We start from the raw sequence: 19,297 nt of genomic DNA on the forward strand, positions 1-19,297 counted from the left end.
TAATCTACCCACTATAACTAACCAACTGACCCAAAACCTCTTGGGATAGGTAGTATTCCAGTTGTGAAGTACTGGATGGGCCTTATTCATACAATGAAGCTCAGCTGCCATTTGTAGTCCGTGTGCTGCTGTACTTTGATGGAGGTTGGGTAAGAAGAGTGGGGCTGGTCTAATATGGCACTATGCTGTAGCTTCAATATAGCAACATATGAAGAGAGTTACAAAAGTCTTTACGAATCATAGAAGATGCTTAACACACTGGCGGCCACCAGGTGTCAGGCCCGTTCTTTCATTCAGAGCACAGTGGACCATCCCAACTGGATGACGTAATAGATTTACGTTGCACGTTCATTGTGACCCGGCTGTTACTACAGGATTAGGGTTTGAATGCTACTTCATACATCCTCGATCATCCCACACAGTTAGACCTGCATTCTTTTATCCCATTACATGTGTCAACAGGAACGAACCTCAACAGGCAGTTCTCCCATCCAGTTTTCCCTCTCAGACACTATTGTTGAGCAAGGCCCCTTAGTATATTTAAATGGTTACCCAGGGTCTATTCTATAACATTAATTTACATATTTAAAAGATCAAAGTGAGGTCCTGAGGTGGAATTCAAAACTGCAACAGACTGAACGAAAATATCTCCAAATCTTTCAGTCGCAGATAATTCTGGGTGGATTTATAGATTTAAATTAACTTTATTGAAACTCTTCTTTCAATATCAGCTCACTTTGATCCTCCTATTGAGAAATATAGTAAGATATGATCAAAAGCTCTAAAACTAAGGAGGAACCTTGCGGTTAGATTGTTTTCAACCTGCTTTAATGTTTTGTAGCACTTTAATTAGCTGTGGAGAATAAAAAAAAAACTAGGAAGCCTTTCAATATTTGAAGTGAGTTTGGTGTAATTTGAACTTTAATTTAACATACTCCCGTGGCTTGTATAAAGTTAGCACTGTTTTGTTTGATCCTTATTCTCTTTTGTAAGTAAAAACCGGTTTTGAAAAGTTACCAAGAGAAGACAAGGCACTAATGTGCACCCAAAAATCATTTTTGAAGATCCAATTTTAATATCAGGTACAGTGGATTAATTGACAGCATGTCATTTATTAAATGGCCTTTTTTTTATCCGTTTTCCCTGGGCAGGTCAATGTTCAACTTGATTTAAAGCAGGTAAGAAGATAAAGACATTCCTACAACACCTGAATGCATCACTTGTGCAGGTGGCTGTGGGCGTGGCTTCATCTCAGAGGATATGGATCCGTCTGCGCATGCGTGAGCCAGAAAAGTGCGTTTCAGAATGATTACTGTGGGCCGCGCAGAGACAGATTATACGGCTCTACACAACTGTTGTTTTAATCCCCTGGGCGAGGAGATTTAGCAAAGAAAAAACACTGGTTTTAAACCCAGCAGCCATATTGTATGGAAAAACGACGGGAAGACTCTGCTTTTCTATAAAAAAGTATTTTACTCACTCAGCTCTGTTCAGACTTCTGAGGAGTTTAATTGTTTTCCTTACTGGAGGTGGGTTTCTGTCGGACAGCGAGCTGGCCAGCTGGTTGAGGAGCTCTGAGACTGGGACTAGTTTTTGAGCCATTTTACACAATACTGTGATCATATCTTTGGTTTAAAGGTGTTCAAGTAGCCGTGTGAAACATGAAGGACCGATTGGAGCAACTTAAAGCGGTAAGTAATGTCCAGGAAATGTCATTTTTTCCTCTCACTGCCTTTATTTCCTCCAGTGTTTCCTCTCTGTACGCTTCAATGGCCATCTGAAAAACCTTTATCATAGGAAGAAAGGACAGCTGAAGATGAGTAGAAACATTTTTCTTAAATAAACTTAAATATCTGCCACATAACATACTAATCATTTGAACTAGTAGTGTACCGTGTGATGACATAACTCCTGATGGATACAGTGACACTGCAGCTTGGGAGGTGATTTGAAATGGGGATGAAAGGTAAAAATGATTCAGTCATACAGAGATTACTTTACGTTCCTTTACATTCAGCAGCCATGTTTTGTGATGTGAAAAATGTAGTGTCAGATATGTATAGTTGATATAGTATAATTAATAGTGTAATTGGAAGGTTATTAGTTGAACTGTATCAACTAATATTATTTTAAGAGTGGTACATACTTAAATTTGTGATCTTACTTGATCAAATGTGATGTAAGTCTGTGTATGTAGCTTCACATTGTACTCGCCTTAGCAATAGCCAGTGTAACAAACAGATTAATTATTCTGTTTTACAGATGAAAAGATTAGTCAATTATTCATTTTGTCGATTGGGTGATAGTTAATCGACTAGTGATTTATCATGCAAAATTGTCAAAATACTCTGGTTATAAAGGTGTTTTATGTATCTTTTTTTATATGAATGTTAATTGGATGTCGTTGGATGTCACCTTGGACCTGGACATTTGGATGGACATTTTCTAAAGTATTTTCTAAAATTTTAAACAATAAGTGATTAATCAATCATAACAGTAAAAAATATATATATTTTGGTCAAAGGAGAAGGTTGTACATGGATGCAGGATCTACAGTTGGGATGCATTGAACCAGAATCCTCTATACCTTTTTGTATTTAGCCATCAAAGCTAGGTTACAAAACTCTACACAGCAGCAAACATCCATTCTATTTATAGTTTCTCTATTCAAAATTGAGTTAGTGAATACACTTAATGCTCACGGGGGTGGGGCCTTGATCCAATTGTAACCCAAGTCGGGATATGTTACCATAGTCACCTGAACTGCTGGCCAAATATTTGCTGTATTTGCCCCCTCAGGAGCCTGTCATTTCACACAGCTGGCTTCTTTTCAGGCAAAGGAAGTACAGATAGTAGGTGAAGTGGGCCAATCAGTATAGGACTACTGTATATGTTATGTTTTTTCCAATCTTAACTCCTCTCTGTCTTTGTCAGTTTTCTATCTAATGTGTTACTTGTTGGCAGTAATCTGGGCTGTAGATGTGTGTGTGTGTGTGTGTGTGTGTGTGTGTGTGTGTGTGTGTGTGTGTGTGTGTGTGTGTGTGTGTGTGTGTGTGTGTGTGTGTGTGTGTGTGTGTGTGTGTGTCTATCACCTGACATATTTGGAAAAGAGGAGCAACAAGAAATGCTGAGTTGTTGTTTCACCTTGGGACATGGTCACGTGATAGCTCATAATGTATGCTGTTAAAAAGCTTCTTGCATTTAATACCAATAACATAAGTGGATGAAGGAGCCATGTAGTTTTATTGTAAGTGGACATTAACTTGACAGCAGTTTTCTGTATTTCAGGCTCTTAGTTTTATTCCCCTCATGGTATTTTCATGGTGTTTTTCAGTAAAAGCCGTATCCTCACTTCTGTGTGCACAGAGTTTCCTTACACTGTCCTACCGTTGCTACCTTGCTTTCCCGCCTGCTCAACTATCAGCACAATGAATTGGGAAAGCTAACATGGCTTCTTCTGTGGCACACAGAATTTAAATCCCTTGTCAGATTTTAGCGCTGCATTAACACAAGTCCTGATGGAGTATTTCGGCTTCTGTCACTATGCTGCTCTAAATCTGACACCAGGTCCCTGTCCTGCTGCTGTTTTGGTTAGTGGCTCATTTTCCTAATCACGGCGTGGGAAAATCTAGTGAATTGGGCTTTAACAAACTTTTGATATTGATAAATGTGGCAGAATTTACTCAGTTTATAGGTCGGTCTATAAAACGTCCTAAAACATTGGAAAACTAAAAGGTAGCCTCAGTAGAGTGCAGATCTCCGCCAGTCATGTCTGCATCGTCCACTGCTGCATTATGTTTTTGAATCAATACAACCCACAATTAGCTAACCCCTCGTCAAGACAGTAATGAGCTCAAAGGCGTCATAAAACACACTTCACTCAAACTCAAAAAAAAGCGGCAATCTGTGCAAGCAATCGGCTCAAAGTTGTCAAGACATGTCATTCAATTGGCGGCGATGTACTCAGCAGTATCTGTACTGGTCATTCTCTTAGCTGTTAGCAGTTAGCAGTCGGTAAAACGCACCGTCTAAAACACTAAAAGTGAACAAACTGTTATCCCCCTCACTTTGTCTCTGGGCCCAGAGTAGCAGGTGGGGTTCGGTGTTGCACTCAGCTGTGTTATCACTCACTAGTAGTGAGTGGGAGTCAGCAGGCAGTCAATGGCAGTATACAAATGGTTAAAAAGTCTGTTTTGAGAAAGTGTGAATTAATGCCACCATGAGAGGTCTTTGAGCATTCAGTCGTTACTGGCCACACAAAATATTACGCAGTTTGCTGCAGCAGAATGCGAGAGTAACCTTGGACAGACACAAAGGTGCACACTCAGTCACGGGCACACGCACGCATGCAGGCAATCGCATGATTATCTTTGTTGAGATAGTAACCAGCACAAGTTACTAAAGCCTTGCTTGTTAGGTCCGACCAACTCCCCAAATATACTGAGTTTATGAATGAATTAGTTATTACATACAATTTAGCAAATCCTTAGATATGACTCACTGAATCTCTGGATATTTTGGCCTTTTTTGTTTGAAAACTCACTTAAATGATTGATCAAGTTAGCTGCCGATTATTCTTCTTTCGATTGACTAATTGGTTAAGTCACTAATTATTGCATCTCTACAAGTGTTCACATTATTTTTTTATTCTATATGTCCGCCTTTTCAGCTCAGTTTAGCCTTTGTGTACACTCATCGATCTCAACTGTCATTTATGATCCTCAGAGACAAAGTCTGACAGTAAATCACCTCCCAGTTTCCGTAAGATGACGGAGTCACAGGAAAGATAGTGAGGGAGGGGGTTGGGCATTCAACATGTCAGTAATTGGAGTCGAACTTGCTGGATTGTGTGTTTATAGTTTTTGTATATGATGATAAATGAACGGGTCACTTGAGCCTTTTTTTTCATTTGGTGACAATGCTTGTATGAATATATGCTCAACCTGTATTTGTGCCATAATCGTGCGTAAAGGCTGATTGGATGAGCTCAGTGTGTGCCTCGGTGTAAAACCTCTGTCTGGTCGTGTGTTATGCAACATGACATACGGTGCTTTGTATGCAGAAAATACGTAATTAAGTGATTTGAATGAAAGAAACAAGCCAGCATCCAGGCTAACATATCACCAAAGTGCAGCGTGTGCTCTGTTTTTCATATTTGTTTTTGATGATTACACAATCTTCATGTAACTAAGCATGAGATTATAGCTTTTTTGGGGGAAAAAAGAGAGAAATCTAATTTGTTGCTTCTTGGTTCACTCTGTCAGTCAACATTTTGGCTCAGGAGCACAGAGGTGGCTTTAAATCTAATTTATTCACAGTATTTTTATTGATTTAAAAGAAAAAATATTAGGGGATGTGTGTTATTTTCCATTAGCATTAGACAATATTGCAGAAAACGCTGTACATTACTGGGTGAATGTATTTCCACAATACAAACATGTCTTTTTAAACATTACATTATATCACACTGCTTTTTCAAAACGAATCATCAAGGGATTCACTGTTCATTTAACAACTTCCAACACTTGTGTATTGTAAGATAAAAATAAAAGGTTAATCTATAATGAGTAACATTTTTTGATAAAGTGATAAAGCAAGCCTCAGTCGGCCCTCTAACAGTCACGGGTGTTTCCAGCTGTGTCATATGATGAGCAAGTGAGTTTAATGATGAACGTTGTAAAAAATACATCCTATTGTCGTCGATAAAGTAATTCTGTCTGACTGTTCCTGTCAATATCAGGCTGTTTTTATATAGAAGCAAGTGTGTGTGTGTGTGTGTGTGTGTGTGTGTGTGTGTGTGTGTGTGTGTGTGTGTGTGTGTGTGTGTGTGTGTGTGTGTGTGTGTGTGTGTGTGTGTGTGTGTGTGTGTGTGTGTGTGTGTGTGTGGGGCCTTTGGCTGCTTGGTTTGTTAAAGCGTTTGTTGCACACAACCGTCCCTTTGCCCTTATTTCTGCTGAATGAGAGACACTGGAAGGAAGTCGTGCTTGTTCTTATCTTGCTGTTGCAGAAATGCTGTGTGAGGGAGCATAATGTTTAGGCCAGAGGGCTACAGCTGTATGTTCACTGAATAACTCACAGAGAGCTATAAAAACCAGCAGTGTGTCAGTGTGTGTGTGTGTGTGTGTGTGTGTGTCCAGGGAACTTTATGTTACTACACAACTGTTGTTAGTTACAGCAGCCTGAACCAAATAGCTGCATTTGCAATTCAAATTTTTGACGAGGAGCAGAAGGTTAAAGACAGTCTAAAGCTCAGCAAGTGAACTGAAAGAACGACGTGCTGTCGTATTAAATGTAAGTTCAACTTAGGGCTGCGACTACCACTTACTTTCATCATCAATTAATCTGCTGCATTAATATATTGATTTATCATTTTGTTTTCAAAATAATATCTATCTATCTCATTATGGCTGAGTTCTACAGCCCTAGGCAATGTGATAAAATAACTTGTTTTATTTGACTAACCCAATAAGAAAAAAACATGAAAAACAGTGTTCTTTTAAAGTTATAGAATAATTGTAGTTACAGAGTTGTTCCAGGGCAGTGTGAACGAGGTGTAATATCTATTCAGATTGCTTGTTTAGAGATTGAGGCAGAGAGCAGGTGATATGAGAGAGCAGGGAAGTCGAAAGGCATTTTCCATGCCTTGACTTTGATCCAGTCTGACTTTCTCCAGGAAAGTCAAGTGTCCTGACTTGAGACTCTTTGTCACCCACAACAAAACAGAATATCTGTTTAGAGTTTAGTCGGCCGGCAACACTCTGTAGTTGCTCAGAGGAAGCACATTTGTTTGTAAAATGCAGAACTCATTAAAAGGGAGGGAACCAATGTGAGCTGACTGTCTCTTTCCACTCATTGTTTCAGTCTTCTAACTCCGTCACTGCATGGCCCTATGATGTCTGTTTACATTGGGCCCTTGCTGTGGTTTCTTATAGTCAGTCGAAAACAGGTTAAGTTCCTGGAGCCCGGCCCTAGTCCTTCACCGTGTAAATATTCACCAGCAGCCACTGCCCTGTGTTTCCTGACATAAATATGACTTCAGTAGAGTGAAACCTTCTGCTAGAAGTTATTGGGTATAGGCTGATTAGGATCAGACCAATATTTCTCACTGTTTTGTCACGCTTAGCTGTTAACCAGGAAGCATCAGTGAGCGTTTGTTCATGGTCTAAATGCCATTCAGGGACTTTCTACCCAGTGAAGAAGTACTTTTCTGGACAATCACTCAGTTTTATTGGAAATAAAGATAGTCCAAAAGAATTGGCAGTATTTTCACAACATATCAATCTTCAGAATCAGTCAGTCCGTGGGTATAGGTCTATAAAAACACAGACTTTATTGAGAGATGTTTATAACAATGTTGATGTTTTTTATTTTTTTGAGCGTCATATTAGTTGTGGTTATGTAAGACTTGGGGCTAGGGATCAAATCTCAATATGTATGAGTGCTCATCGAAATGCATCAATTTGGCACAGAGTACAGGAAACTGTCAAGTATTAAGAGTTGGCATTGAATGCTTGGTCGGATAATACCTTTTTACTTACTATTTAATTTATTCTTGTTCATTGATTAGTTCATTTCCTGGTTTAGATAATAATTTCCCAAATTTTCTACTGGATTTTACACAGGCAAAATTATTGCACAGTGTTGATACATAATAAAAGGATCATTAAATTTGATTTTTTTTTCTTCTTTTTGAGATTGATATTAGAACATTAATTCCACTCTCATGCCTGTACTTTAAATATAAAGCGATAGCCAGCATTGGGTTAGCTTAGCTTAGCACAAAGACTGGAAACAAGGGGAAATAGCTAGTCTGGCTCTGTGCATAGTTAACAAAATTCACCAACACCTCTAAAGCCCAATAATTAACACCTTATATCTTATTTGTTAAATTTGTACAAAAACGACAAATTTTGATCTTAGAGGGAATTATGTGCTGGACTATTTCTTGGCAGGCAGATTTTGAAAAGAGCCAGGCTAGCTGTTTCCCCCTGCTTCCAGTATTTGTGCGAACCGGCTGATGGCTGTAACATATTTACCCGACAGACATTAGAGTGTTATTGATTTTCTAATCTAACTATTGACCATATAACAGATGAGCACATTTCCCCATCATATTGAACTATTGCCTTAAGCCTGTGAATATAATAGCAGGAAAAGTTATTATAAACCTCATATGACCTTTTGTGCCCATAAAGGCAGGCTCGGGTTTTACAAATAGTTATGTGCCGGACTATTTCATGCCGGTGAACAGACGTTCCCTGGAGTCTCTGCTTTGCCTGGAAAATTAACTTACATGAGGCGACACCAGAAAATAGTCCTAATGCTTCTGACAAATTGGGATTATTTTTTGAATTATATTTAAGAGTTTATATTGAAAGCATGTTCATATCCCTCGAACTAACGTAATGGAAGAAGTTTTGTTTTTGTATCTCTACTGAAACTCATTGTTTGTATTGGCACCAGTATCGAGCAAGTTTGTTTATACAGCACCGTTTAACAACCAGGGCGTACATAAGACCTAGAAGTAATAAAACAATATTAAAATAACAAACACAAGGTGATTTAAATATAAATATATATCAGGTTTAAAAATAAATTATTTCATGATATTAACAGACTTTACTTACTTTACTTTTATTCTGTTAGACGTGTGATCAAGATGATGAAGAGGTGGAGATTGCTGTGGACAACGCAGCCTTCATGGACGATTTCTTCTGTCAGGTCAGTGTTACTGTCAGTGAGATAGTGTGTGGGGGCTGTTTTTTTTTTACAGATTTTCTTGTATTTATGAGGGCATGTCATTTGCATGCATTTGTGATTCATGATGTGTGTCTGTGTGTTTGTTTCAGATTGAGGACATCAGGAACAGTATTGATAAAATTGATGAGAATGTGGCTGAAGTCAAAAAGCTTTTCTCTGTCATCCTGTCTGCTCCCACATCAGATCAGAGTAAGATACTACCTTCTCTTCCTGTAGCTGCTGCTTTTTTCTCTGTTCTCTACAAATGTTTTCACCCCACCATTCTCTCTTACCTAACCCTATTTGAAAAGCGGCATTCAATTGTTTCAAAAATAGAATTAAATCAGACTTTTGCTAAGAGGAACTAAGCTATGTATGGTTGTACCCAGTTAAAGCAACATTTAAAAAATATTCAGACTAATATTGCTTCACTGGTCTGAAAATTTCAGAAAATCAAGAGATAGTTTTTTTAAAAGACGGCTGTTCTCCATAGCATAATTTAAATGTAAACTCGATTTGAGAGCATTATCAGTTTATTAGTTATTGTAATTAGTGTGTTTCACTCACCCATCGTCACAATCTTAGCTGTCTTTTGACACATGTCTCTTTCTTTCTTTCTAGAAACACAGGATGACTTGGAGGCAATAACCAATGACATAAAGAAGATGGCTAACAATGCAAGAAACAAACTGAAGAGTGAGTCTGCCTACAATAAAGGAATTGTTTTATTTTCTTGAATGTGAAATATTGCGAAAGAATTAAACAATTATGTGATGTGAAGTTGATTTCCAAGCTGAATCATAAATCAGTAGTTTTAATTGCTTCACAGCCATCGAGAGGAATCTGGAGACAGAGGAGCAGGAGAGGGTGTCGGCTGACATGCGGATACGTAAATCACAGGTAAATGATGTCCAACTGAAGTTTCCTCTATTTTTTCTCAAATTCAAACTGAACAGAAGGAAAAGGGGATAGAAGAAAAACAGTTGGCCTACATGTATGTAATATTTAAGAAATCTGAAAACTGAGTTTTTAAAACTACAAAATCACATTTTAAACATTGTATTTATTATTATTATTATTATTATTATTATAAGTAGAAGTGTTAGTATTATTAGAATTATTACATTAATATCATTCTTATTAGTATTACTTTTCATATTATTCATATTCATTTTTAACATAAGTAAAAGTTTGTTTGTCTTTGGCATTATTAAAATGTATGTTATACATTTGTCAGCGATGTGTCTCTGCTCTAAAGTGTACGCCTGATTTGAAAGTAATCGTCACAATACTTCCATCAAGATTACTCCTGCGCTAATTCATTTTTCTTCCTGTTGTCTCCCAGCATGCAGTCCTGTCCCGAAAGTTTGTTGAGGTCATGACAAAGTATAATGAAGCCCAAGTGGACTTCAGGGAGAGGAGTAAAGGACGCATTCAGAGACAACTAGAGATCAGTGAGTGACGGCCATAAAATCATGTGATGGTCTCACAATCTTCTTTGTCATTAACTTTTCTTTTTTTCTTTCCTCTTCAGCTGGAAAAACAACAACAGACGATGAACTGGAAGAAATGCTGGAGAGTGGCAATTCTGCTGTGTTTACTGCAGGGGTAAGTGTGTGTGTGTGTGTGTGTGTGTGTGTGTGTGTGTGTGTGTGTGTGTGTGTGTGTGTGTGTGTGTGTGTGTGTGTGTGTGTGTGTGTGTGTGTGTGTGTGTGTGTGTGTGTGTGTGTGTGTGTGTGTGTGTGTGTGTGTGTGTGTGTGTGTGTGTGCATTCATCTCCGCTATTTAATAGAGTACCTTAACATCCACTGAGCCTTGCCAGTGATCACGATGTGGTTGAGCTGAGGAACAGCCCAGTAAAACTTAAAGTACCTCGTGTCATCGGGTTAAAGATTAGCTGTGTTTGTGATTTGTCCCGTTGGACTCACAGTCAGGTTGCTCTCTTGTGCATTCTTAGGTGCTGCAATCCCCAAACAGCCAATTGACAAAGACAAAGCGTTTTTTGAGCTGCTTGAAACAGACCACATGTGCACAATGCATTTCAACTGGTGTGAAAGCCTCTTTATGCGCACTTTAGTCATAGAATGGTTGTTTCGCTTCCCATCCACAGATTTGATAACTTAATGTCTCGCATGCGTTTAAAGGGACAAGAGACGACATTCTTAGCATTCCAGGGAGTCTTAGTCGGGACTGCTTGCACACGACTGTGAGCATGGAGGTCGGTGTCTTGCTCAAGGACATGCTGACAAGAGGTGACGGGAATTAAACTGCCGACCCTGCAGTTATTTGATTCTACATACTGAGCCACAGCCACTTCCTTATCTCTAATATTCTTGTTGAGATAACACTGGTTGCCAGGTTTTATTAATGAACTGTCTTTTATATGAGATGCACTTGTTTTCAGTTCCTCCTGTTTGAGCTAGCTGACTTTTCCCCGAACTAAACCGCAGCCACAATGATCAGAGGAAATAAAGATAATATACTAAAGGCGGATCTATTGGTTACCACGGTTCTGCACTAGTCAGTTCACGTTACTGGAGTCTTGGAAAGGGAGGAGTGAACGGAGGGACTGCAACCACACTGTTAGATGCCACCAAATCTTACACACTGTCCCTTTAAGTGTGACCTGGAGACCAACCGTCATTTAGCCTATTTTCATGTTTGTCTGAACTGGGCCCGAGTGGTAACAATAAACCTCTCCTCTCCACAGATTGTGGACGCTGGGATCTCAAAACAAGCTCTGAGTGAGATTGAAGCCAGACACAAAGACATCGTCCGTCTGGAAAGTAGCATCAAGGAGCTGCACGATATGTTTGTAGACATCGCCATGCTGGTGGAGAGCCAGGTACGCTCCTCCACGTCCCCCTGCCAATCATTTTGTCCAACCGCCCCCTTACAGGATCTTCTCATTTTATTTCATTCATTTATTCATTCATTCTTCATTCTTCTCATGGCTTTGTGTTTGATCCGGACTGTATTCAACTTGTTTTCTCCGGTTTATCTCTCTTCCTGTCACCGCTGTGGTCTGACTTTCAATCTGCATCTGTTTCCTCTTCTGTTTCCAGCTCCATGCCTTTCTTACACCTCTTTCCACCTTTATTCTCACTGCCACCACCATCTCATCCCCTAACATTGATGGAACCAACACGAATGCATTTAGTAAGATGTACGAATAAAGCTTCATCGTAGACATGAGCACAGATTTCACACCAGAATTAATACAAACGTATATTGTTGATCAGTCAGTCACTGTTTATGCGCACGCAAGTCTAACCAAATATGTCTTACTGCTTAACCCATGCTATCTGAGGGAAAGGCTTGTTTGAGGTAAGGGCAACACTCCTGCTGTTTGTGTTGTGTGATTTACCCACAATACTCTTTGTTTTCTTACCCATTTTTATTTCCAGCTTTTACTTTGAAGAGGTTTGTTCTGAGCAAAATTTCCACATTAACATAAATATGAATGCTTCTCCCTGACATTTAAAACACAGCTCCTCATGGAGTCAATATTGAAGCTGTTACTTTATTAACAGTAGAGGTTTTGACAATAAAAGTACCAGAAATGTCAAAATTTTGGTCAGTTTGTTTCCTGAAACCAGAAGTATTACTTTGTGTATTCAAACCAATTTTCTAAACCGTTCTTCTGCTTGTGGCGTGTTGCTCTGTATCTTATTGTTTGTTCTGTGTTTTTCAGGGTGACATAGTTGACAACATAGAGCAGAATGTATCCAAGTCAACGGACCATATAACAGTGGCTAAGGAACAGACCAAAAAAGCTGTAAGGCATCAGGCCAAAGCACGCAAGGTAATGTAACGTAGACAACGGCTGCGGTCTGCTGACGACCGCTTCCTGTCGTTTTTCTGCCTATTATCTAGTTTGCCACTTTTAAACCACACAGTGTGCTCACAGATCACACTCCCTCACCCTGCAGACCCATCGCTAATCACACACAACTGTTGCACTATGTGTGATTTGCTTTTTGCTCTCTCTTTCTTTCTCTGTACACTCTCTCTCTCTCTCTTTATCTCTCTGGTTGTTTTATTCATCTTTTTTCATTGCTGTTCGTCACCTTTTGACGCCGTGCCCCATGTTAGGGTGGAATGATTGAGAGGATTGAGAGCAACATGGACCAGTCTGTGGGCTTTGTGGAGCGGGCCGTAGCAGACACTAAGAAAGCTGCAAAGTTTCAGCAAGAGGCTCGCCGTGTGAGTGACCACAGTCAGGAGGAGTGGTCCGGTTTCCCAAAAGCAACAAAAATAGTTTTATTTTTATCGTTTGCAATAGAACGGCAATTACCCTGAGATCAATGCTTTTCAAATTCAAAGCAGTACAAAGAGGAGAGAGATAGGAAAAATGGAATGGATTATATTTAGTAACACAGGACAATTATTGAGTCAGATTTAAGTTTAAACCCTGACCTTGTGTGTACAAATATGATTAAGTAATTTAATCCATGTTATTCCGTTGACCCTGAGCCAATGTGAAAATGCCCCTGGGACGTCAAAGATGCCCGGCTTCCTGACAGAGCAGTAGCTAAGGGTTATTGTTTAGACTTCCAAAAGAGAACTATACAGCATAAAAAAATGACAGCCCCCTCAATGATTTTTGCACTGCTGCAAAAATGCAGCTTTGACCTGACTGACCTCTTTCCCCGTGTGATGTGACATCATTTGTTAAGGCACAATGTCCGCCAATCAAATACATGCAAACACATATTCTTGGTGAATTACTTTGAAACATAAATGCTTTATTTATACTGTTAACCTTGCAATCATCGTGTTGAAAGATACAATTATTATTGTTATGATAAATTGTGTTAAAGAGTTTTAAAACTCTGTTCTGCTGTGCAGTATTGTTGCATCTGAAATGCCTTCAAAGTCATCACTCAAACTGGCCATCCTGGATGTCGCCTTTTATAGCGTCGCTGATACCTAAAGCATCCTGCCTCCACCCATGCAGCCTCTTCAAAGACATGGCTGTTTTTTGATCTAAAGTCCCAGTTAATTATTGAAACGTGGAAAGAATGACTCTTTTAACACAAAGATGCTTTTGGGAAACCTGCCACAATAACGATCATCCCCGCCATAAAGACCCTGATCTGTACCTTGATCCTCACCCCTGATGACTCTCCTACCTGCTCTGTTCCTGAGCCTTTCCCACCTGCCCAGCACCAAAACCCAGAACCAAGACCACCCCCTCCCACCTGCCTACACACACACACACACACACACACACACACACACACACACACACACACACACACACACACACACACACACACACACACACACACACACACACACACACACACACACACAGCGTCCACACTCTTCTCTCTCTCTGTTCTTTCTCTTCAGCTTTAACCTTAACTTTAACCTTAACTTGTCTTTCTTTACAGTTGGCTCATGGCGGCAACGTTAATCTTTGCTTTTGCCTGTGTTTGAGGATATTGCTTGTTAGCTTCAGGCTGTTAAAGCATGTCTGTGAAAATAACTTTTATACTGACAAGGGAACAAAAAGTCAACACTGTTGCACCAAGACAAAACTGGTTTATCAGACTTTAAACATTGATGCACTGGGTTTGTGTGGTTACCAAGCTACAAGGAGATTGATGTTCATTTATTAAGCCATTGTTGCCAAATATTGTACATATTCCCTCATACAAAACCGAAGTAGATTTAATACTTGTTGCACAAATGAATGATGTACTTATTGTTGTTTCCCACTGAGAATTGTCCTGATGGTACTGTATGTACTTGGTTGTTCCCAACAGAAAATGGTGATAATAGTGGTGGTTGTGGTGGTCTTGCTGGGCATACTAGCTCTCATAATCGGTTTGTCTGTGGGATTGAAGGCAAGCTGATGAGCTATTTGAATAAGAGGAGCACTAAGGGTGAGTAACTCAGGAGCAAATAGGCTCCGTAGTGCCACAATGGGTGTGGGTATAAAACATGCTTTGGAAAAGGTTTTGCACGCTTTTTTCCTCTCTTTGTGTGTGTGTGTGTGTGTGTGTGTGTGTGTGTGTGTGTGTGTGTGTGTGTGTGTGTGTGTGTGTGTGTGTGTGTGTGTGTGTGTGTGTGTGTGTGTGTGTGTGTGTGTGTGTGTGTGTGTGTGTGTGTGTGTGTTTGTTTTCTTCTATCCACAGGGCTAACTTGAGGTGTGTTTGTGTGTATTTGAAGTTCTTGGGTGTGGGTTTTTCCCTCCTATTCTGCAGCACTTGCCTCTAGTTACTGCTGAACAAACAAAGCAGTGCTAGAAGTGAGTTACTATTTCAGCTGTGGGTTTCTTTCAATGTTCCCAATGTTGCCATGTTCCCCATCATTAATCTCCCTTTCTCTCTCTCTCTCTCTCTCTCTCTCTCTCCCTCTTTCTCTCTGTAGAAGATGATCATAATTGTTGTAGTCTGTGCTGTGGATGTTCTCATCTTCCTCATCGTCATCTTCCTGCAGACACTATCACAGGACTGCTGTTTTTATCATCAGTTTATTCACCATCCACTCCATCCTATCCATCCTATCCTCCGTCAGCTGGCCAACCAAAGAAATAACTAATACTGATGAACAACAAAAACCCCAGAAGAGCAAGTGTAACATTTGATCCCTGGATAAAAAAGAAGACCTACGAGACTTGGGACGTTATAAAAACTTTTTATCCAATCAGAACCGTCCTTCCAGGTCTGTTAGGGTTTGTTTGACTCCCTCAGGTGGCTTGGACGGTTTGAGGATGCTCTGCTGCAAATGAGGAAATGAGACTGAAGCTGACAATGAGGTCCAATAGCTATTGTATCTCTGCGGAAGAGAAAAGAGAATTGAGAAATAACTGATCATAACGTCACTCCAGTGTCACTTAACATTTCATTGTCCAACATTTCATTGTCTAAGTGTTAAGTGAAAATTGTTTTTAATGTCTCGTAAGTGGGACCCTTTGTGAAGCCTTGTAGAAGCACATGACCTCCCTCATCACAATTCTTGCCTTTTATGAGCCTTGACACATTCTGTGATTGAAAAGCTAGCTACTGTATAGTCACTGTATTTGGATTTTGTTGGTTTTGGGGAGTTCCAGCACTTTTACATTTCAAAATATGTCTTTATTTCTGATATGAAGCTCAGATGATCATGTGAATAATAGAATCTTTATTTTTGTGTGTCGTTGATCTCCAGCCCTCAGTTCTATTAACTTGAAGAGGATCGGTGTGCACACTTATGATTCTTCAGTTTGTAGAGCCCAGTGGGTCTGATTTTAAATATGTAGGAGGTCCTCATGGAAACACATTTCAAACACAGATGAGCAAAAAACAAAACCAAAAAAAAGCTAGGTGCATTAACATACATCCATTGCTTTAGGGCTTGTCTAAATACTGCAACATCTTTTAGAGATGCCTGAATATTTGTTTTGTATCATTGCCAACTTGTTACAATGTTGGCCAACTTGACCTTCTACATTTATAGACATGATTGTCTCCAATGTTAAAATGCCAAAACAGAGACTGGTAGTAACACTAGCTATTTCAATCTCAGTGCCAGAATAGTCCAATAAGGAAGTAATAGTTATTTATTTAAAACTTTTTGATGACTTAAAGTGTAAAGGGACACTCTAACTAACCTAAAGTAAGATATCCCTGAATGGTGGGTCTTTACTATTGCCGTATGTCAATATATTTCTACTGTAAACACCTCAGTTGCCAGTTTATTGAGTACAACTATCTGAAATAAATGTATTAATACATCAGCCCTGCAATAAATCCTATTGTCATGAAGGGTATAATGTTGCTGGTTAACCATTATGGAACTACTGCCTGCAAACGTCTCAGTGTAAGAGATCACAATTCAACAGGACAACAAAGTACAGCCTCCAAAAAGACAATTGAGTTTAACGGTTCCAACATAAAAATGTACATAACTTTATTGATTTAACCTATCCCTAACAAAGACTGATATATTGTGTTTATATATCTATGAAAATAAACCAAACCAAATACAGAAAGGATTTTTATTGCAGGGCTGTTATAATGGACTGCATTAGTTTTGGTGTGCCTGATAAATTGACTTTAACTCTGTTTGGTCACAATCATTTTAGTAGGTCTTTTTTTCTTGTTAGAGGCAATGTGTCAAACTGAGAGGATATTGAACCACAGTCCACATGTAGGAGTTTTGTAGTGCAAAGACATAACCTTTCAAATGTCCGGTGCATTATGAGGGCCGCCGTCACTGAGGGAAGTCTTTGTTTCTGTTAGACCAGAGCCTGAATGGTTCCTTTTAATTCTGGTTGAGCAGGGAGCTCTTGAAAGTGAGAGCCCGTCCCAGTCTGCTCTTTTGACTGCACAGTCTGCTCTCTGGGCTTCAGCCATCAACTGTTCAATCCTGATGCTTCTATTCAAGCTTTTTTGCTTTTCACATCATCAATAGAAGTAAGAAAAACTGAAGCAGCTGAACACTGTATGAAAATTAGCGTGCCACAGATTTTATTGAAAATTAAAGATTTTATGTTTTTTAATGACTTGGTTGACTAATGTTTACTTACGACCTCATGCCTGTCACTTTTTGGAGTGACCAAAGGTAAAAGAGTAACTGAATTTTAACGATTTCTGATGACTGCATGTTATGGAAGAGCAATGTGTGTGTCTGTTTTTATGGGTGGTTGTAGCTGTTGTCAGCCGATAGTTGATACAGCATGTTAACCAATGTGTTGCAAAGTACAGTTTTTAAAGCCTGGTGCACAAGTGTCAAATAAAAGGTACGTTTTTCACCTTTCCTCTCTCGTTACACACACACACACACACACACATACATACACACCCACATCCTGATCTCTATGACCCTTTGTTCCCCCTTTGCTCAATCATTTCCTCAAACCATCGTGTCCATTAGTGTTAATAATTGTATTGTGTTAGATGCTCTCTGACTTTCTGCCTTTTTATTAAATCAACAGAAAAAGATGATGATTACATTGTGCTGTACCATCATTGGAATCGTTGGATTCTCCTATCTCTACAGCTTCTTCTCATAAAAGGTTTTACACAGGTAAAACCCCTGCATCAGCCTTTAACACTATGAATTCCATTCTGTCACACTAAATGTTAAATTATGTATTTTCTTTTCTTTTTGTAGTGTTTCTATGGAAAAAGGTGTCAAGAAAAAGAAGGTTTCCTGAGGTGCTTCCCTATGTTTACCCTGACCATTAATCTGAATCTAATTTAAAATCTAATAAAAGTATTAAAAAAAAAAAAATTAAACCATACCAGCCCTGTGCACTTACCCTTTTATTAATCATTTAAATTAAAAATATTTTGTTGCTGTATGAAGTGTTTGAAAACGTGTTATAAATGTGTAGATTTTTCTCAGGCTGCCTGTTTATTGCCAGATGGCTCAACATGACATTGTGGTCGGCTGCAGTCTACCGCCTCCTGGTGGAGCTCACAGAGGACAATCATAATTGTTTATTGACAGGAAAATTATTTCTAAGGATTAATTTTAAGAAGAATAGCATGAAGATGATTTTATAATCTGTTGTTGGCTCCAAAAGTCTAGTCATGCTCATACACATAATTATGCTCTGATAAAAAATAAAAAAAAAACATCAAATTAAGTAGTATTTTCTGACCTGTGTGTTGTCATAATTTGACTAAGTGTGATTTTGTTGTGCGTGTCCTGTCTGTGCTAGTGAAACGCTTCCACTGATGGTGTTTTTCTGGAACAGCCGCTGCCGCTCGCTCACTGGCTGCGTGTCAACCCTGTAAAGCCTGTTATGTAATAAATGATTTGTGTGCGTTATTGTACCAATGTGTGTTTTTGCGTCTTAAGTTGAATTTTTGCACATGGCTCAGTCTGTATGCATGGAGGCTGGCTTCCTACCACCTCACACCTTTTTACATTTAAGTTTTCTACTGTGTGTGTTAAGCTACGGGGAGTGAATGTCGCTGCACGGGGTGACATCTGTGTAGAAACGGCTTCCCTGACCTCATTTCAGACCCCATCTCGCTCTTCTTCCTACCCAGAGGCAGGCCCGGCCCATCGACACCCCGTGGGGGCGGGGTCTGCACAAGGATGCACTCGTTTTGCTGCTTTGTGTTAGCAGGATAACCAGGATTGGGATAGAAATGAGATTAAACTACGTATATATTGATCCCTAGGATGGACATTTTATTAGAGCATCACAGGGACACGGAAGATGAAAAAAAAGTAACAATTCAAAGCAACCAATAAAGTCAGAAAAGCTTTAGACTACAACAGAACATCAACCAGTCTGAATATATATAATATCAATAAAACTACAGGTGCGTTTTCATAAACCAAAGTAAAGGGTACCACAGGCCATTCGCCTATTTGAAATTATTGTATTATGCATTTACGCAAAACATCCGGTCTAACTGGAATTACATATTAATATAACACATATTTATTGTCTGTTTCTATGTAGTTGAGCTGCTGCAGCACCCGAATTCCCCCCATGGGGATCAATAAAGGAATATAATAATAATAATAATAATAATAATAATATGTGTACAGTGTTAATGTGATAGATTCATATACAAATTGAGATTAAGTGTAGTATATCTAA

At 39.2% G+C, this 19,297-nt stretch overlaps 1 protein-coding gene across 1 annotated transcript; it reads left to right on the plus strand.

Annotated features, from left to right (window-relative positions):
• Positions 1–1,355: 1,355 nt before the first annotated feature.
• On the plus strand, positions 1,356–18,179 carry stx3b (syntaxin 3b). Its single transcript, XM_054597093.1, has 12 exons — positions 1,356–1,691; positions 8,647–8,721; positions 8,850–8,949; positions 9,361–9,435; positions 9,569–9,639; positions 10,085–10,193; positions 10,274–10,347; positions 11,450–11,584; positions 12,434–12,544; positions 14,514–14,633; positions 15,121–17,760; positions 17,848–18,179. Exons 1-10 carry the CDS (start codon positions 1,662–1,664, stop codon positions 14,601–14,603), a joined length of 870 nt encoding a protein of 289 aa, XP_054453068.1. The 5' UTR covers positions 1,356–1,661; the 3' UTR covers positions 14,604–14,633; positions 15,121–17,760; positions 17,848–18,179.
• The last annotated feature ends 1,118 nt before the right edge of the window (positions 18,180–19,297 follow it).

Source organism: Anoplopoma fimbria, chromosome 4 (genome assembly GCF_027596085.1).
Source record: "Anoplopoma fimbria isolate UVic2021 breed Golden Eagle Sablefish chromosome 4, Afim_UVic_2022, whole genome shotgun sequence".
NCBI lineage: Eukaryota > Metazoa > Chordata > Actinopteri > Perciformes > Anoplopomatidae > Anoplopoma > Anoplopoma fimbria.

Coding starts and splice junctions, on each gene's coding strand:
- stx3b (XM_054597093.1), top strand. CDS start 1,662: ATGAAGGACCGATTGGAGCAACTTAAAGCG. Junction 9,436..9,568: donor TGCAAGAAACAAACTGAAGA/GTGAGTCTGCCT, acceptor ATTGCTTCACAG/CCATCGAGAGGAATCTGGAG. Junction 9,640..10,084: donor TGCGGATACGTAAATCACAG/GTAAATGATGTC, acceptor GTTGTCTCCCAG/CATGCAGTCCTGTCCCGAAA.